Source organism: Bos javanicus, chromosome 4 (assembly GCF_032452875.1).
Source record: "Bos javanicus breed banteng chromosome 4, ARS-OSU_banteng_1.0, whole genome shotgun sequence".
Lineage (NCBI taxonomy): Eukaryota > Metazoa > Chordata > Mammalia > Artiodactyla > Bovidae > Bos > Bos javanicus.
Genome location: NC_083871.1, coordinates 61,568,014 through 61,586,461, shown reverse-complemented (window position 1 = coordinate 61,586,461; position 18,448 = coordinate 61,568,014). Strand labels below are relative to the sequence as shown.

General features: G+C 41.8%; 2 protein-coding genes across 13 annotated transcripts in view; one reads left to right on the top strand and one right to left on the bottom strand.

Annotated features, from left to right (window-relative positions):
- ANLN (anillin, actin binding protein) overlaps window positions 1–18,448 on the top strand; it is a 175,424-nt gene that overhangs the window by 38,067 nt on the left and 118,909 nt on the right. The window lies entirely within an intron of this gene.
- Window positions 1–18,448, bottom strand: part of MATCAP2 (microtubule associated tyrosine carboxypeptidase 2) — a 78,540-nt gene that overhangs the window by 9,942 nt on the left and 50,150 nt on the right. For 6 of the 10 annotated variants that reach the window (XR_009735930.1, XM_061414141.1, XM_061414139.1 and 3 more), the window contains 3 exons: window positions 14,640–14,783; window positions 13,821–13,953; window positions 12,949–13,254 (listed from right to left, as the gene is read on the bottom strand). Coding sequence is in view for 9 of the 10 variants with exons in the window: in XM_061414141.1 (XP_061270125.1) it covers window positions 12,949–13,254; window positions 13,821–13,953; window positions 14,640–14,783 (583 nt within the window). In the remaining variant the exon portion in view is untranslated. Of the gene's footprint in view, window positions 1–12,948; window positions 13,255–13,820; window positions 13,954–14,639; window positions 14,784–15,009; window positions 15,200–15,628; window positions 15,775–16,618; window positions 17,725–18,448 lie in introns of those variants that run through there. The other 4 variants (XM_061414142.1, XM_061414143.1, XM_061414148.1 and 1 more) reach the window with 4 other exon arrangements.

The following is an 18,448-nucleotide window of genomic DNA, read 5'->3' as shown; positions in this document are numbered from 1 at the left end:
AGAGATCTTCTAGGGGCTGACATTAACCCGGGCCAGTAGGAGAAGGGAGAGGAAAGTAAAACACACAAGCCCTGAGTTGTGTGTTTTGCCACACCCCACTCTCATTCACAACTCAGGGGTGTGGGGAGGGGGAGGGGGTAAACTTTCATAATGACTGTGGATGCCCGAGTCTGCGACTCAGGCGTGAAGAAACGCTGCCGCCTGGTGGCTGTTTCTTGTAACTACACCGTTAATACAGGCACGGACGAGTACACCATGAAAGCAAGAACTGAGAGATGGGAAAGCATACCTGCCATCCAGAAATGTCCCGGCGAAGGTATGAGAAACAGAATTCAGAGGAAGGCAGACTTCCCAGAAGCCAATTTCAAGAGGTCAATTTTGAACACACCCTCTTATACATAAAAACTGTCCCACCAAAATACACACCATCACTCCTTACTGGAGAATTGCAAATCAAAAGGACAAAGACCTGGATCCCCTGGCAGTCAACAGAATGGCCATCACCGAATGATTATACACGACTGACGCTGGAGAGGGACCTCGACAAACAGGCCCCTCCTACAATGTGGCGGGGAATGGACACAGCTAACAGACATCAGCAGAACAGGACGGAGTCACCTGATAATAGAGCAACCGCACTCCTAGTTGGTAAAGGGAAAAAACCGCAATGTGTAAAGACCCACGCACCCCACCCTTGACTGCAGGACCGGTTACAGCAGCCCGGACAGAAAAGCAACAAAATGTCCATCATGAGAGGCAGGGATATAGAAGTTTAGGTACAAACATACAAAGGAATATTACTACTCCCGAAAGAGAAATGGAATAATGCCATCTGGGGACACATGGCTGGACCAGCAGAACATTATACTGTGTGAACACAACCAGATGAAAAAAAAAATGTATGATAACACTTGAGGTGAAAATTCAGATTTATCAAGAGCAGCTTTACCATACAAGAGAGACTTACAGAGGAAAAAAAAATGCCCCAAAAGAGAAGGTGCAGGAGCAGGGAATTCCATTAGGTTATTGGGATTAACAGGTTCCCAGTTACAGATTTGAAATATATCCTCAAAGAGGACCTATTGCATAGCACAGAGAACCAGACTCCAAACCCTAACCGATCTATGGAAAAGAAGCCTAAAAAGGGTAGATCTTTACCTGAAACTGGACCATGTGGGTGCACAGGGAAAATAAACACGACACTGTAAATTATACTTCAGTATAAGCTAAAATTTTTTTTAAAAAGAGCCTACCCTCTTCCATGGGATCCTCGGGGTCCCGGTGAATACACATCCACATGGTCAGAACAGGCTTGTGTCCGAAGGCAGGGCTGGCAGAGGCTGAAGGAGATGCGAAGGCTGTGCCAGCAAATGAACTTGCTTGGAGCTGTAGTGCCTGGTCCTCTTTGATTGGGACCAAATCTCCAGATCCAGCAGGCATATCCCATAGCCTATTTCTACCTAATGCCCACCAAGGTAGGTGGACCCTGTAGACCGGAAGAGCTTTGAAAAGTCACCCGGTCCTCCTCCTCTTCTGCTGATGGCTTCCCTATCTCTAGCCTCCTTAGAGTTGCCTCAAGTGTGGTTAACACTACCCTGCACAGAGATCTTCGAGGACTTGGCATTCACTCGGGCCAGTAGGTGAAGGGAGAGGAAAGAAACACACACAAGCCCTTAGTTGTGTGTTTTGCCACATTCCACGCTCAATCACAACCCAGGGGGAAAAAACAACAAACTTTTATAATGACTGTGGATGCCCGAGTCACAGACTCAGGCATGAAGAAAGCCTGCCACCTGGTGGCCGGTTTCTTGTAACTACACCCATAAAACAGGCACTGAGGAGTACACCAGGTATGCAAGGACTGTGAGACAGGAAAGCATACCTGCCATCCAGAGATGTCCCGGTGAAGGGATGAGAAAAGGAATTCATAGGAGGGCAGACCTCCAAGAAGCCAATTTCAAGAGGTCAATTTTCATCACACCCTCTTATACATAAAAACTGTCCCACCAAAATACACACGTTATCATTCCTTAGTGGAGAATTGCAAATCAAAAGGACAAAGACCTGGATCCCCTGGCAGTCAACAGAATGGCCATCACTGAACGATTACACACAATTGATGCTGGAGAGGGACCTCGACAAACAGGCCCCTCCTACGATGTGGCGGCGAATGGACACTGCTAACAGACATCAGCAGAACAGGATGGAGGTTCTCAGGGAAAGAAATATAGAGTCACCTGATAATCGAGCAACCGCACCCCTGGCTAGTAAAAGGACAAAAACCCAATGTGTAAAGATGCGCACACCACACTCTTGACTGCAGCACAGTTTACAGAAGCCAGAACAGAAAAGCACCAAAAACGTCCATCATGAGAGGCAGGGATATAGAAGCTTAGGTACAAACACACAAAGGACTATTACTCCTCCCAAAAAAGAAATGGAATAATGCCATCTGGGGACACATGGCTGGACCAGCAGAACATTATACTGTGTGAACACAACCAGAGGAGGAAAAAATACCGTATGATAACACTTAGAGGTAAAACGGAGAAGGCAGTGGCACCCCACTCCAGTACTCCTGCCTGGAAAATCCCATGGATGGAGGAGCCTGGAAGGCTGAAGTCCATGGGATCGCCAGAGTCGGACACGACTGAGCGACTTCACTTTCCCTTTTCACTTTCATGCATTGGAGAAGGAAATGGCAACCCACTCCAGTGTTCTTGCCTGGAGAATCCCAGGGACGGGGAAGCCTGGTGGGCTGCTGTCTGTGGGGCACACAGAGTCAGACACGACTGAAGTGACTTAGCAGCAGCAGAGGTAAAAATTCAGATTTATCAAGACAAGAGCAGCTTTGAAAACAAAAGAGACTATGGAGGAGAAAAAAAAAACACCATATGGTGCCCCAAAAGAGAAGGTGCAGGAATAGGGAATTCCATTAGGTCATTGGGATTAACAGGTTCCCAGTTATACATTTGAAACATATCCTCAAAGAAGACCTGGTGCACAGCACAGGGAACCAGACTCTAAAGCCTAACAAATCTGTGGAAAAGAAGCCTAAAAAGGGTAGATCTCTTATCTATCTGAATGTGAATCATGTGGGTGCACAGTGAAAATAAACATGACACTGTAAGTCAGCTATATCAACATAAACTAAAAATTAAATAATAGAAAAACCATGCCTACCCTCTTCCACAGGATGTTCATGGTCCCAGTGGATACACAGCCACTTGGTTAGAACAGGCTTGTGTCTAAAGGCAGGGCTGGCAGAGGGCTGAAGGAGACGGGAAGGCTGTGCCAACAAATGACCTTGCTTGGAGCTGTAGTGCCTGGTCCTCTCTGAATGGGACCACAATCTCCAGATCCTGCGGGCACATCCCACAGCCTATTTTTGCCTAGTGCTCACCAAGGCAGGTGGATTCCGTGGACTGGAAGAGCTCTGAATATTCGCCCGGTCTCCTCCTCTTCTGCTGATGGGTTCCCTATCTCTAGCCTCCTTCCTTAGAGTTGCCCCAAGTGTGGCTTACACCAACATGCACAGATATCTTTGAGGGTCTGGATCCACGCAGGGCAGTAGAAGAGAGAAGAAAGAAACAAAGACAAGCCCTGGGCTCTGTGTTTTGCCACATTCCACTCTCATTCACAACCCAAGGAGGAGGAAAAAACTTGCAGGATGACTCTAGATGCCTGAGTCTGAAGAAAGCCTGCCCTTGGTGGCCATTCTCGTAACTACACCCATAAAACAGGCACCGAGGAGTACAGGCCTGGGATTTCTTTGGAAGGAGTGATGCTAAAGCTGAAACTCCAGTACTTTGGCCACCTCATGTGAAGAGTTGACTCATTGGAAAAGACTCTGATGCTGGGAGGGATTGGGGGCAGGAGGAGAAGGGGACGATAGAGGATGAGATGGCTGGATGGCATCACTGACTCGATGGACGTGAGTCTGAGTGAACTCCAGGAGTTGGTGATGGACAGGGAGGCCTGGTGTGCTGCGATTCATGGGGTCGCAAAGAGTCGGACACGACTGAGCGACTGATCTGATCTGATCTGAGGAGTACACCATGTATGCAAGGATTGTGAGGTAGGAAAGCATACCTGCCATCCAGAAATGTCCCAGCGCAGGTATGAGAAATGGAATTCATAGGAGGGCAGACTTCCCAGAAGCTAATTTCAGGAGGTGAATTTTCATCACACCCTCTTATACACAAAAAAAGGTTCCCAGGAAAACACACACCATATTGCTCCTTACCAGAGAACTGCAAATCAAAAGAAGTGTATTCCCTGACTGTCAACAAAATTCCCATCACTGAACGACTACACATGATAGATGATGGAGAGGGGGCTGCACAAAAAAGAATGCTTGTACAATGTGGCAGGAAATGGAAACTGCTAACAGACATCAACAGAACAGGATGAAGGTTTCTCAGGGAAAGAAATACGGTCATCTGACAATTGAGCAATTGTACTGAGGGACAAAACCACAGTGCATAAAGATACACACACCCCACCCTTGACTGCCGCACAGTTTAAAACAGCCCAGACAGAAAAGCAACCAAAATGTTTATCACTGGAGGTAAGGATATAGAAGCTTAGGTATAAACACACAAAGGAATACTACTCCTCCTGAAAAAACAATGGAATAATTCCATTTGGGGACATATGGCTGGACCTGCAGAATATATATGAACAAGTCCGAGAAAGACACATATTCTATGATAACACTTAGAGGTGAAAAGTTAAGATTTAGTGGGGAAAAAAAAAAAAAAAGAGCTTGAGAATACATAAGAGGCTCACAAAGGAAAAAAAAAAAAAAAATCCATATGATGCCCAAAGAGAGAAGGTGCAGGAGCAAGGAATTCCATTAGGTCACTGGAATTAACAGGTACCTGTTTATACATTTGAAATAGATCAGTAAAAAGGACCTGGTGTATAGCACAGGGAACAGGATGGAAAAAACACCGACAACTCTATGGGAAAAGAAGCCTAAAAAGAGTTGATCTCTATCTTTCTGATACTGAACTATGTGTGTGCACAGTTAAAATCAATGTGACACTGTAAATCATTTATACTACAGTATCAATAAAAACTTAGATTAAAAAAACAATGCCTGCCCTCTTCCATGGGATCCTCGGCATCCTGGTAGACACACATCCACACGGTGAGAGCAGGCCTTTGTCCCAAGCCAGGGCTGGCAGGGGGCTGAAGGATGTGGGAAGGCTGTGCCAGCAAATGACCTTGCCTCGGACGTGTAGTGCCCTGTTCCCTTTGGATGGGAGCACAATCTCCAGATCCAGCAGGCACTCCCACAGCCAAAGGCGCCTAGTGCCGCAAAGGCAGGCAGACTCTGTGGACTGGAAACACTTTGAAAAGTCACCTGTTCCACGTCTCCTGGTGCTGGCTTCTCTATCTCTAGCCTCCTTCCTTAGAGTCACCCCAGGCATGCACCACAGCATCCCGCACAGGGCTCTTGGAGCAGTGTGGATGCGCTACAGCTGAAGGAGAAGTTAGGCACAGAAAGCTGGGCTGTGTGTTGTGTCACACGGCAGTCTCATCTGGTTGGGTTCTATGTGGCCTCAGTAGCGTCCGAGTCCTTGCGACCTTATGGACTCTAGCCCACTAGGCTCCTCTGTCCTTGGAATTCTCCAGGCAAGCATACTGGAGCGGGTTACAATGCCCTTCTCCAGGGTATCTCTACTCTCTTTTATGACCCAGGAAAAATAAGTTTCAGAAGGCTCTAGTTTCTTGAGTCACAGACTTGGGCATCAATAAAGCCTGCCGCCATGTGGCCGTTTCTTATAACTACACCTTTAAAACAGGCACAAAAGGGCACATCATAGTCAGAAAAGACTGGGAGGTGGTGAAAGATACCTGCCCTCAACAAATGTGCTGGGGTAGCTGAGAAATGTAATTTATAAGAAAGCAGACTTATGTAGCCAATTTCAAGAGGCACATGTTCATCTCACAGTTTTAAACACAAAACTGGCATAAGATAATATGCTCTATTTGGGTTGCTATTGGAGAATTGTAGATCAAAAGGACAACTAGACATATCCCCTGGCAGTACTCAGAATGGCCACCACCATAAAGTCTTCAAAGAATAAAATCTGGAGAGGGACACTGAGAAAAAGGAACCCTCCTACCCTGTTAAAAGCAATGGAATCCTGAAGCAGCCACTCTGCAGAAACAAATGGAAGTTCAGTTCAGTTCAGTTGCTCATTCGTGTCTGACTCTTTGCAACCCCATGAATCGCAGCATGCCAGGCCTCCCTGTCCATCACTATCTCCCTGAGTTCACTCAAACTCACATCCATCTAGTCGGTGATGCCATCCAGCCATCTCATCCTCTGTCGTCCCCTTCTCCTCCTGCCCCCAATCCCTCCCAGCATCAGTGTCTTTTCCAATGAGCCAACTATTCACATGTGGTGACCAAAGTACTGGAGTTTCCACTTTAGCATCATTCCTTCCAAAGAACACCCAGGACTGATCTCCTTTAGAATGGACTAGTTGGATCTCCTTGCAGTCCAAGGGACTCTCAAGAGTCTTCTCCAACACCACAATTCAAAAGCATCAATTCTTTGGTGCTCCGCTTTCTTCACAGTCCAACTCTCGCATCCATACATGACCACTGGAAAAACCATAGCCTTGACTAGATGGACCTTTGTTGGCAAAGTAATGTCTCTGCTTTTGAATACACTATCTAGGTAGGTCATAACTTTCCTTCCAAGGAGTAAGCGTCTTTTAATTTCATGGCTGCAGTCACCATCTGCGGTGATTTTGGAGCCCAAAAAAATAAAGTCTGACACTGTTTCCACTGTTTCCCCATCTATTTCCCATGAAGTGATGGGACCAGATGCCATGATCTTCGTTTTCTGAATGTTGAGCTTTAAGTCAACTTTTTCAATCTCCTCTTTCACTATCAAGAGGCTTTTGAGTTCCTCTTCACTTTCTGCCATAAGGGTGGTGTCATCTGTATATCTGAGGTTATTGATATTTCTCCAGGCAATCTTGATTCCTGCTTGTGCTTCTTCCAGCCCAGTATTTCTCATGATGTACTCTGCATATAAGTTAAATAAACAGGGTGACAATATACAGCCCTTGACGTATTCCTTTTCCTATTTGGAACCAGTCTGTTGTTCCATGTCCAGTTCTAACTGTTGCTTCCTGACCTGCATACAGATTTCTCAAGAGGCAGGTCAGGTGGTCTGGTCTTCCCATCTCTTTCAGAATTTTCCACAGTTTATTGTGATCCACACAGTCAAAGGCTTTGGCATAGTCAATAAAGTAGAAATAGATGTTTTTCTGGAACTCTCTTGCTTTTTCAATGATCCAGCAAGGATGTTGGCAATTTGATCTCTGGCTCCTTTGCCTTTTCTAAAACCAGCTTGAACATCTGGAAGTTCATGGTTCACATACTGCTGAAGCCTGGCTTGGAGAATTTTGAGCATTAGTTTACTAGCGTGTGAGATGAGTGCAATTGTGTGGTAGTTTGAGCATTCTTTGGCATTGCCTTTCTTTGGGATTGGAATGAAAACTGACCTTTTCCAGTCCTGCGGCCACTACTGAGTTTTCCAAATTTGCTGTCAAATTGAGTGCAGCACTTTCACAGCTGAATACTAAAAGTAGAGGTACCTAAAGGAGATCAGTCCTGTGTGTTCTTTGGAAGGACTGATGCTGAAGCTGAAACTCCAATACTTTGGCCACCTCATGTGAAGAGTTGACTCATTGGAAAAGACCCTGATGCTGGGAGGGATTGGAGGCAGGAGGAGAAGGGGCTGATGGAGGATAAGATGGCTGGATGGCATCACCAACTCAATGGACATGAGTTTGAGTGAACTCTGGGAGTTGGTGATGGACAGGGAGGCCTGGTGTGCTGCGATTCATGGGGTCGCAAAGAGTCGGATATGACTGGGCACTGAACTGAACTGAGTGATCCATCAGTCTCACTCCTTGGCATATATCTGGCAGAAACCCTGGTCTAAAATGATAATGGTAGCCAAGTGTTGATCGTAGTGCTCTTTACAATGACAAACGTTAAGTTTTCATTGTTTAGTCCCTAAGTCATGTCCAACTCTTATGATCCCATGCACTACATGGAAGTAACCTAAATATCCATTGACAGAAGAAGGTATAAGGAAGATGTTGTACATATTTCCACAGGAATCTTATTCAGGCATTGAAAAGGATGAAATAATACCCTTGGCACCAACTTGAATGGACATGAAGATTGTCATACTAAGTGAAGTAAGTCAAACAGAGAAAGAGAACTATCATCTGAAGTTGCTTACATGCAGAATCTAAGTAAGATTGATAGAGGTGACATAATTCATGAAGCAGAAAGTGATTCACAGACTTAGAAAGCCCACATATGGTTACTGAATTGTAAAGGTGGAGGGCAAGGATAAATTAGGAGTTTGGGATTGACATATATAACCTACATTATTGAAAACAGATAACCAAGACGGACCTCCTGTACAGCACAGCGATTGTGCCAATATTCTCTAATAATCTGGGGGAAAAAAAACTTGAGAAACTATGGATACGTGCATATGTATAAAGGAACCATTTTGCTTCATATCTGAAACTAACAACATTGTTTATCAACTATACTTCAAATGAAAAATTAAAAGAAACAAATAGGACCTAAATAAAATGAAAATTTCTGCACTCCTGAAGAAACTAAAACAAAAGGAAAGATCACCCACACAATGGGAGTAAAGATTTGCAAAGGATCAACCAAAAAGAGATTAATCATTAAAATGTACAAAGAGTTCATGCAGCTCAGTATCAATAAAAGCAAACAATGCAATCAAATAACAGGCAGAAGACCTAAACAGACATTTCTCCAGAGAACATATGCAGAACTAAGAGGCATGTGGAGATGCTCAACATCACTAATTACCAGAGGAATGCAAATCAAAACTACAATGAGATACCATCTCTCATCAGTCACAACGGCTATCATCAAAACATCTATGAACAATAAAAGCTAGAGTGGGTATGGAAAAAACTGAATCCTATTGCTGGGCATGTAAACTGGTACAGCCAGTATAGAGAACACTATGCGGGTTCCTTAAGAACTAAAACTAGAGATACCACATGCTCCAGCAATCCCACTCCTAGGCACATCTGCCTAAACCCACGGTTCAGAAGATACAGGCACCCCAATGTGTTTTCAGCACTGTTTAGTAACTGACATGGAAGCAACCTATTTTTCCATCAATAGAATAAGGGGTAAATAAGATCTGATACACATGCCAAATGGAATAATACTCAGCCATAGAAAAGAATGAAATAATGCCGTTGGCAGCAATATGAATGGACCTGGAGATTCTCATACTAAGTGAAGTCAGTCAATAGGGAAAGACGAATATCACCTGAAATTGCTAACATGCAGACTCTAAAAAAAAATGATACAAATGAAATTATTTACAAAACAAAAACAGACTCACAAACTTAGAAAACAAACTGAGGGTTATTACCAAAGGGGAAAGATGGAGGGCAGGGACAAATTGGGAGTTAGAGACTTACAATACATTATGATACTGAAAACAGATAGCCAAGAAGGACCTGCTCTATAGCACTGTGAACTCTGCTCAATATTCTCTAAAAACTTAAATGCGAGAAGAATTTGGGAAAGAAGAGATACATATACACGTATAACTGAATCACTTTACTGTGCACGTGAACTAACAGAATACTGATAAATCGACTTCAAATGAAAATTGAAAGAAACAAATAAGATCTAATTATTCTCAAAGGCTTTTGCACAGCTGAGGAAACCATGAACAAAAGACAACCCACACAACAGGAGAAAATATTTCCAAAGATTAATCTTGAAAATATACAAAGAGTTCACGCAGTTCAATATCAAACAAAACAAACAACACAATCTAATAATGGGCAGAAGATATTAACAGACATTTCCCCAAAGAACACACACAGATGGCTACACGGCACATGGAGAGATTCTCAACATTGCTAATTAGCAGAGAAATGCACATCAAAACTACAATCAGATATCACCTCACACTAATGTGAATGGTCATGATCAAAAACCTACTAGACATGGATCTAGAACAATCTCCTGTATATAAAAAATAAAAGAGCTGAACTGAACTAAAAAAAAAATCTATAAACAATAAATACTGAAGAGGATGTTGAGAAAAGTAAATTGGTACAGCAAAAGGTAAATTATGGAGGACATTATGGAAATGCCTCAAAAATATTAAAACTAGAGCTACCACATGATCCAGCAATGCGACTCCGGGGCGTATATCTGGGGAAACTATGGGTAAAGGATACGTGTACCCCAGTGTTCACCGCAGTGCTATTTATAATAATGGAGGAAACCAATATGCTACTGACAGAGGAATGAATAAAGCAGAGGCACATGTGTACAGTGGTATGTATCACCCAGCCATTAAGAAGAAGCCATTTGCAGCAACACGGATAGGTCAGGAGATCCTCATCCTTAGTGAAGACAGAGGAAGACAAAGATCTGATATCGCTTATATAGTGCATCAAAAAAAACGATACAAATAAAGTTTGCATCTGTTTGCAAAACAGAAACAGAATCACAGACTTAGAATACAAACTTCTGGTTACCAGAGGAGAACGGTAGGGGACGGGGATAAACTGGGTGTTTGGGATTAACATATCCATACTGCCATATTTGAAACAGATAACCAGTAACGAGCTGCTGTGTAGAAAAGGGAACTGTGGTAAAATTCTGTAGTAACCTAAATGGGTGATGCACTTGGAAAAGAATATATATATGTGTGTGTGTGTGTGTGTGTGTGTGTGTGTGTAACTAAACAACTTCACTGTACACGTTCAACACAACACTGTTAATCAACTGTGTGTATGTGCTCAGTTGTTCAGTTATATCCAACTCCTTGTGACCCCAATGAACTGTAGCCCACCAGGCTCCTCTGTATACTCCAATATAAAATATATCTTAAAAAATAAATTAGAAAAAAAAAAAACATTAGTATGACAAGAAACAAAAAACAAATGTCCAAGGTGTCTCCCTATTAAAAGTGGTTAAAGAGACATTGCTACCAAAAGTAATGCATGAACAGTGATTAGATCTAGATTTTTTTTCAACACCTGTAAAAGACACTTTTGGAAGAGTTGGGAATATTTAAATACGGTATATGAAGAGTTGATACTACTGAATTAAAACTCACTTTCTTAAGTGTGATAATGATACTGTTTTAAGTAGAAGAGAATGTTTTAGTCTTAGGAGAGGCATGCTTAAGTTCTTAAGGAATGAGATGTCAAGTGTACAATTTGCTTTTAAAAATTTACAGAGAGGACTTCTCTGGTGGTCCAGTGGTTAAGAATTTGCCAGCCAATGCAGAGAACATGGATTCGCTCCTTGGTCCTGGGAAGATCCCACATGCCATGGAGCAACTATGCCCATGAGCCACAACTCCTGAAGCCCGTGTGCCTAGAGCCTGTGTGCCACAGCGAGAGGCCACCGCAACAAGAAGCCCACACACCACAGCCAGACAGGAGCCCTCACTCACTGCAACTAGAGAAAAGCCACAAGAATGAGCGGTGTAGCCAAAACAAACCAATGAATAAATAATTCTTTAAAAAGTCACAAAGAGGGGACTTCCCTTTTTGTCCAGTGGTTAAGACTTCATCTTTCAATGAAAGGAGTGTGGGCCCAATCCTTGGGCAGGTAGCTAAGACTCATGTGTCTCTTGCCAAAGCTCCAAAAACATAAAAAAAAACAGATGCAATATTGTAACAAATTCAATAAAGACTTAAAAAATGGCCCACATTAAAAAAAAAAGGCACTGTAAAAACAAAGTCAGAATAGCATCAAGAAAGTGAAAAGACATACTACAGGAGAAAATATTTCATTATTTGGTAAGAGATTTGTATCTATACTATACAAAAAAAAAACTCTTACCTCAAGAATAAAGACAAACAAACCAATTAAAAATGGGCAAATGATCTAAACAGTTCTCCAAAGAAAATACACAAATAGCAGATAATCACATGAAAATATACTGAATATCATTAGCCAGCAGAAAAACCACGAGTTAACCACTTTATACCCACTAGTATGGCTATAATAGTAATTAAAACATGAAGACAGTAGGTGTTTTGGAGGATATGGTGTACTAGAAATCCTCATACACTGTGGTGGGGTTGTAAAATGGTGCAGCACTTTGGAAACACTGGTTGTACACAAATACTCATGATAGCATTATTCATAATAGCCAAAAAATGCAAACAACCAAAATGCCCATTAACTGGTGAAAGAATAAATAAAATGCATCATATGCATGCACGGGAACATTATTCAGCAGTAAAAAGGGCTGGTATACTGATACATGCTACAATACGAACAAACTTTAAAAATACACTAAGTGAAAGAAACCAGCCACAAAGCATCACATGTGATTCCATGTACATGAAACATCCAAAACAGGCAAAACTAACAAAAGTAGATTAATGGTTTTTACCGCTGGGAACAATGGGGAAAGAGAACAGGGAATGCCTGCTAATGGGATGAGCTGCTTCTGGGGTGATGAGATGTTCTGGAATTAGACAGTGGTACTGTCTGCACAGCTCTATGAACATTATAAACACCACTGAACTGTGTATTTAAAATGGATGAACTATGTATCTCAATAATACTATCTTTAAAGTCAGAGAGAAAGCAAAAATGGAAAAATGTTAACAACTAGTGAATCCAGAGTAAGTGTTCATTCCATCATTATTTCCCAATTTCTGTAGGTTTGAAATTTTTCTTAAGAGATGAGCAAAATAATGCTAACAAAATGTGGTGTGGGAAAATCAGCATTGACCTCAAGTAACAAAAGTTTAATTTTTCAAAGGTGAGTGGATTCAATGATGGGAAGAGCAGGATGTGACCAAAATCAATAGACAAGTTACCCATTAATCACAAAATCTACAGTTAAGGCACTCTCACCTGGTTGAGAGGTATCAGTCCATCCCCTCTTGGCTCGTACACAATAATCCCATCTCGTATTGGGGTCCTTGACAAACTTGCCAATATCTCTGAATAGTTCACAAAAAGACATCTGGCTGGCACGATAAACAGTGTAGTAGAGGAGGGCAGCCCTCCATAAAAAGGGGTCTTTTCTAAACAGGACACTGTGAATACTTGCCAGTCCTTCCTCTGTGGGGTTATTTGGCTTTAGTTCAAGTTTTTTACGGCCAGTCCAACTGTTCCATGGCTGCTGAAGGTTGTTAATACCTCGAAAATAATGTGTGCCTATGGAGAAAATAAGGCACGTGAAAAGCAAGAAATGCATTCTCATGTTAATTCTTCTCCAAGAAAAGATTCTACCAACAGTTCTAAAACCAAATTGATGTGTATGTAACAAATCAAAACAAAGCAGAAAATGGCCTGACCCTAATGCCTTTGGGTTTGACTGAGGACACTGCCTTCAGAAGGATTGTATTTCTCATTAGAAGAGGTATAACTTTTAAGGAAATTTATTTTCTTTTAAGAGAAGAATTATAACTTGATATTTGAAAAGAATCTCAGAGGTCATTCCCTCAGTTGAAGGGGGGTGAACTGGCAGATGCTTTGCCATCTGAGCCACCAGGGAAACGTGAACTGAAATCCAGAGGAGTTAAATGACTCTCCATTTACACAGTACCCTAAAAAACTTAATTTGAAATGAGACACTAATATCTTCACTTTAAGTTCAAGTGACACCTAACAATTTCATCACTTTTTGCCAAATATTACTAAGAAAAAAAACATTATAAAAAACAGGTGCTTGAGGTAATTTATTATTACAACTGAATAAGTGGAGAAGGGTGGTCACCTACCTATTTCATGCCTCAGCATTCCTTCCAGCCAGTGTTCTCGTGCAGTGGAAACATTGATGGTCAGCGTCGGACATCCATTTACTACTGTCATGGAAGCTCGGGAAAGCAGGTCCTCAGTGAGATGAACTACAATCTAAGAAGCAAAAGTTAAAATACACACACACACACACACACACACACACACACGACGAAACACAGAAGGCAGGGGGACAAAGTTTTCACAGACAACAACAGACCCATAAATTAACACCTTTTTCTTTTGTTTATACCAAGAAACCAAGAAGCTGAAATGCAGAATCGCTTTGACCCTTGGAATTTTGAGCTTTGGGGAACTCAAGAACCTTGACTAGATTGAAAGAAAAGTAGACAGCTATGCGGAAGACACAAAGAATTGGAACTGTGCCTCTGCTCTGCTCTCCAATATAGTCCCTGGGATGAAACGATGCGAAGGAAGGTGCAGGAGCCAGAGTCCTAGTCACTGCTAGATCAACGCTTATTTTGAGACTGAACACTAGGAACCAGCCACTAATAAAAAAAGCCGCTGTGGCAAATATCTTCCTTAATAATTTTCCTAAACCAATTCATATACTCCCAACAAGCTACACAAAAATGGTAATAAGGGGAAAAATAAACTGAACACAAGTCAATGCAACAAAAACTTAAACTTATATATAATTAGAAATCTGGATGACTTATTTAATGAGTAAAATAATGTTGGGAAAACATAACCCGCAGGAAAAAAAAAAAGAAAAAACACGTAGCACTCACTGAGAGTTACAATGTTCAGTCAACTCATCATGTTCACTCATGATTTCATACCTCACCCATGCAGCCTTCTTTCATCATGTACTTCCTAACATGACTCCAGATTCGAGTTTTAGATAGCAGGCTACCACCGGTGGCCTGTTCAAATTTTTCATAACTTCCATACTTTTGTAAAGTCAGTTCCATAATATTGATGGACTGTAAAAGAAACAGAGATGAAGTAAATTGTCTCCGATTACTCTGATGTGAGTACTGAGCTATATGCTTATCATGACCTGTTCTGTGTTTACTGATTTACAAATTAAATTGTAGCTAAGCACATTTTTCTAATCCTAAAGAGTTTTCACTCATTTTCACAAGTTTTTACAAAACACTTATGTACATACTTCTTAGCATGGGATAAAGGGGCTCAAGCACTACACACCTGTCAGTATCTAACAGGCTGAGTTCTTAGTTTCTCTTGGCTTCTCTGAGACCATCTGGTGGTTTTGCAGAACTCAGAAGGTATGTTTCCAGACTAATCACTAGTATATAATTACCACTTGGATAAAGAAAAAAATATTTCCAATTTTTAAGAACACACAAAAGAATCAACCACTCTTCTATGATGATCCTATAGAACTTGATGTTCTCCTTTGACAGAAAACACAGTCTCAATATTACTAAAAATACTTTGTATCTATCATTCAGGGCAGGGTACTATCTACTTTTCATTCTTCATAAATTTTCACATGAAAAGAATATGAACGTTGGGATCTTTTTCTGCAAACAGAAATATACAGAAAGACTAAGAAAAGTAAGAAAATTCGTAAAAAATCACAGATGATGAGCATCTATGGGAAAGCCACCAAAAAGGTAAACATAAGAATAGAAAATGCTATTGAAAGATCTTCTGGAAAAAATCTAGAAAATTCACATATATATCTTATATGAATGGTGACAGAAGCTAGAAAATTCAGACACCTGTTATATTAAGTCTAAAATTTCTAGCTGTCATCAGACTAGTAAAGAGATGAAAAGTACAACCTCTAGAGTCACACTACCTGAGCTGATATCCTGGCTCTGCCACCTTCTGGCTGTGTGACTCTGAGCAAGTTACTTATTACTAAGCCTCCTCATTAGTAAATGAGGATAACTACAATAATGTCTACTTCATGGTTCTGTTGAGAAAAACTACCAGCCTCTGTAAAGCACAGTGGCAGATACAAGTAGTCAATACATGTCAATTATTACATCAGCATTGTAATCACCACCATTATGTCATCATTCTTTATAAATATCACCACTGTAGATGACAGGCTCAACACAAAAAGTACAGTAAAGCTCAGGCACTACAAGTTATAAGTAAACATATATGTCCCCACTGCTGCTGCTGCTGCTGCTGCTGCTAAGTCGCTTCAGTTGTGTCCGACTCTGTGCGACCCCATAGACGGCAGCCCACCAGGCTCCCCCGTCCCTGGGATTCTCCAGGCAAGAACACAGGAGTGGGTTGCCATTTCCTTCTCCAATGCATGAAAGTGAAAAGTGAAAGTGAAGTCGCTCAGTCGTGTCCGACTCCTAGCGACCCCATGGACTGCAGCCTACCAGGCTCCTCTGTCCATGGGATTTGCCAGGCAAGAGTACTGGAGTGGGCAGAATTCTTTACCACTGTGCCACCTGGGAAAACCTTGGTCCAAAAGCCAGAAGCATTGAATTGTCCTGGAAACTGGTTTCAACTTCAGAATTTTGCCTGCCTCCAAGATGCGTGCATACTGAATCAGAATCTGCATTTTAACATTTCCCAGGTGATTCACCAGCACAGTAGAAAGCTAGAAGGGTCTCAGAGAATGGGAACACAGCAAATAACCCAGAGGCTAATTTACTTATCTGATAACCAGGATAATTAAAAGAACAAATTAGCACATAATTAAAAGCCCATTTTAGCAGATTCAGTTCAGTTCAGTTGCTCAGTCGTGTCCGACTCTTTGCGACCCCATGAATCGCAGCCAGGCCTCCCTGTCCATCACCAACTCCCGGAGTTCACTCAGACTCACGTCCATCGAGTCAGTGATGCCATCCAGACATCTCATCCTCTGTCGTCCTCTTCTCCTCCTGCCCCCAATCCCTCCCAGCATCAGAATCTTCTCCAATGAGTCAACTCTTCGCATGAGGTGGCCAAAGTACTGGAGTTTCAGCTTTAGCATCATTCCTTCCAAAGAAATCCCAGGGCTGATCTCCTTCAGAATGGACTGGTTGGATCTCCTTGTAGTCCAAGGGACTCTCAAGAGTCTTCTCCAGCACCACAGTTCAAAAGCATCAGTTCTTCGGCGCTAGATTAGCTAAGGTATTTGCATACACTGGTCTAAGGTCACTAGTAGGAGTAGTAGTTAGTAGTTAAGTCCCTAAGTCGAGTCCGACTCTTGTGACCCCATGGACTGTAGCTGCCAGGCTCCTCTGTCCATGGGATTCTCCAGGCAAGAATACTGGAGTGGGTTGCCATTTCCTTCTCCAGGGGATCTTCCCGACCTAGGAATCAAACCTGGGTATCCTGCATTGCAGGCAGATTCTTTACTGACTGAGCTATAAGGGAAGCCCCTAAAGGTCACTAATCATCAATATACCAGTGTTAGAAGAAAGTGAGAAATTTTGCCTTAATTACATAAGATACAGAAGTGGTACTTCTATATTGGACTTATATTTAGACCTAAACAAAAGCTAAAGAAAATTTTTATTATAACTTGTGCTTATAAGTTTTTAAAAGTATCTACTTAATTTAGGAAAAATTAGCTTTTCTAGTATATGCTTACTCAGTAGGAAAATGTTATTATCTGGTTACTATTATAGCAGATATAAAACAGTCTAGAGAATTTGGAAAAACTTAAATACAGGTGATCCTAGTTATCACCAACAAATGGTACTTAATAGAAGGCTACTAAGAATTCGGTCTAGTCAAGGTTATGGTTTTTCCAGTGGTCATGTATGGGTGTGAGAGTTGAACTGTGAAGAAAGCTGAGCACCGAAGAATTGATGCTTTTGAACTGTGGTGTTGGAGAAGACTCTTGAGAGTCGCTTGGACTGCAAGGAGATCCAACCAGTCCATCCTAAAGGAGACCAGTCCTGGGTGTTCATTGGAAGGACTGATGCTGAAGCTGAAACTCCAATACTTTGGCCACCTAATGCGAAGAGTTAACTCATTGGAAAAGACTCTGATGCTGGGAGGGATTGGGGGCAGGAGGAGAAGGGGACGACAGAGGATGAGATGGCTGGACGACATCACTGACTCGATGGACATGAGTTTGAGTGAACTCCGGGAGTTGGTGATGGACAGGGAGACCTGGCATGCTGCGATTCATGGGGTTGTAAAGAGTCAGACACGACTGAGTGACTGAACTGAACTAAGAATTCACATTCATAGTAAGTATGCATTTATATTCATAATTGGGAACAAAGATTTGATTGAAAATTTATCCTGAAAAAGTACTCTAACAAATATAAGATTAAAAAATTATATTGGCAGTTTAACAACACTGGGGAAACCTTGTTCCTATCAACTATTACATACATCAAAGAAAGAATAAAAATAGTGGGAGCTTTTTAGAGAAGGGATGTAATTTTTCTATCAAAATGACATACAACAGCACATTTTTTCTTTCACTGCACGACTTACATGCACCAGCATGGTAGCAACCCTACATGGGAGCTACACAGATGGTCCCAAAAGCTTAGCTTAATATGTCATATTCAATCATTCTTCACTGAAGTGCCCATCCTGTGGTCATCTCTAGAATTTTTTTTTTATTAATTTTCAACTGGTCCAACCTAGACACATTTGTCAGTGATCACACAGATTTCTAATATCCTTCACTGACTTCCCAATCCATTTG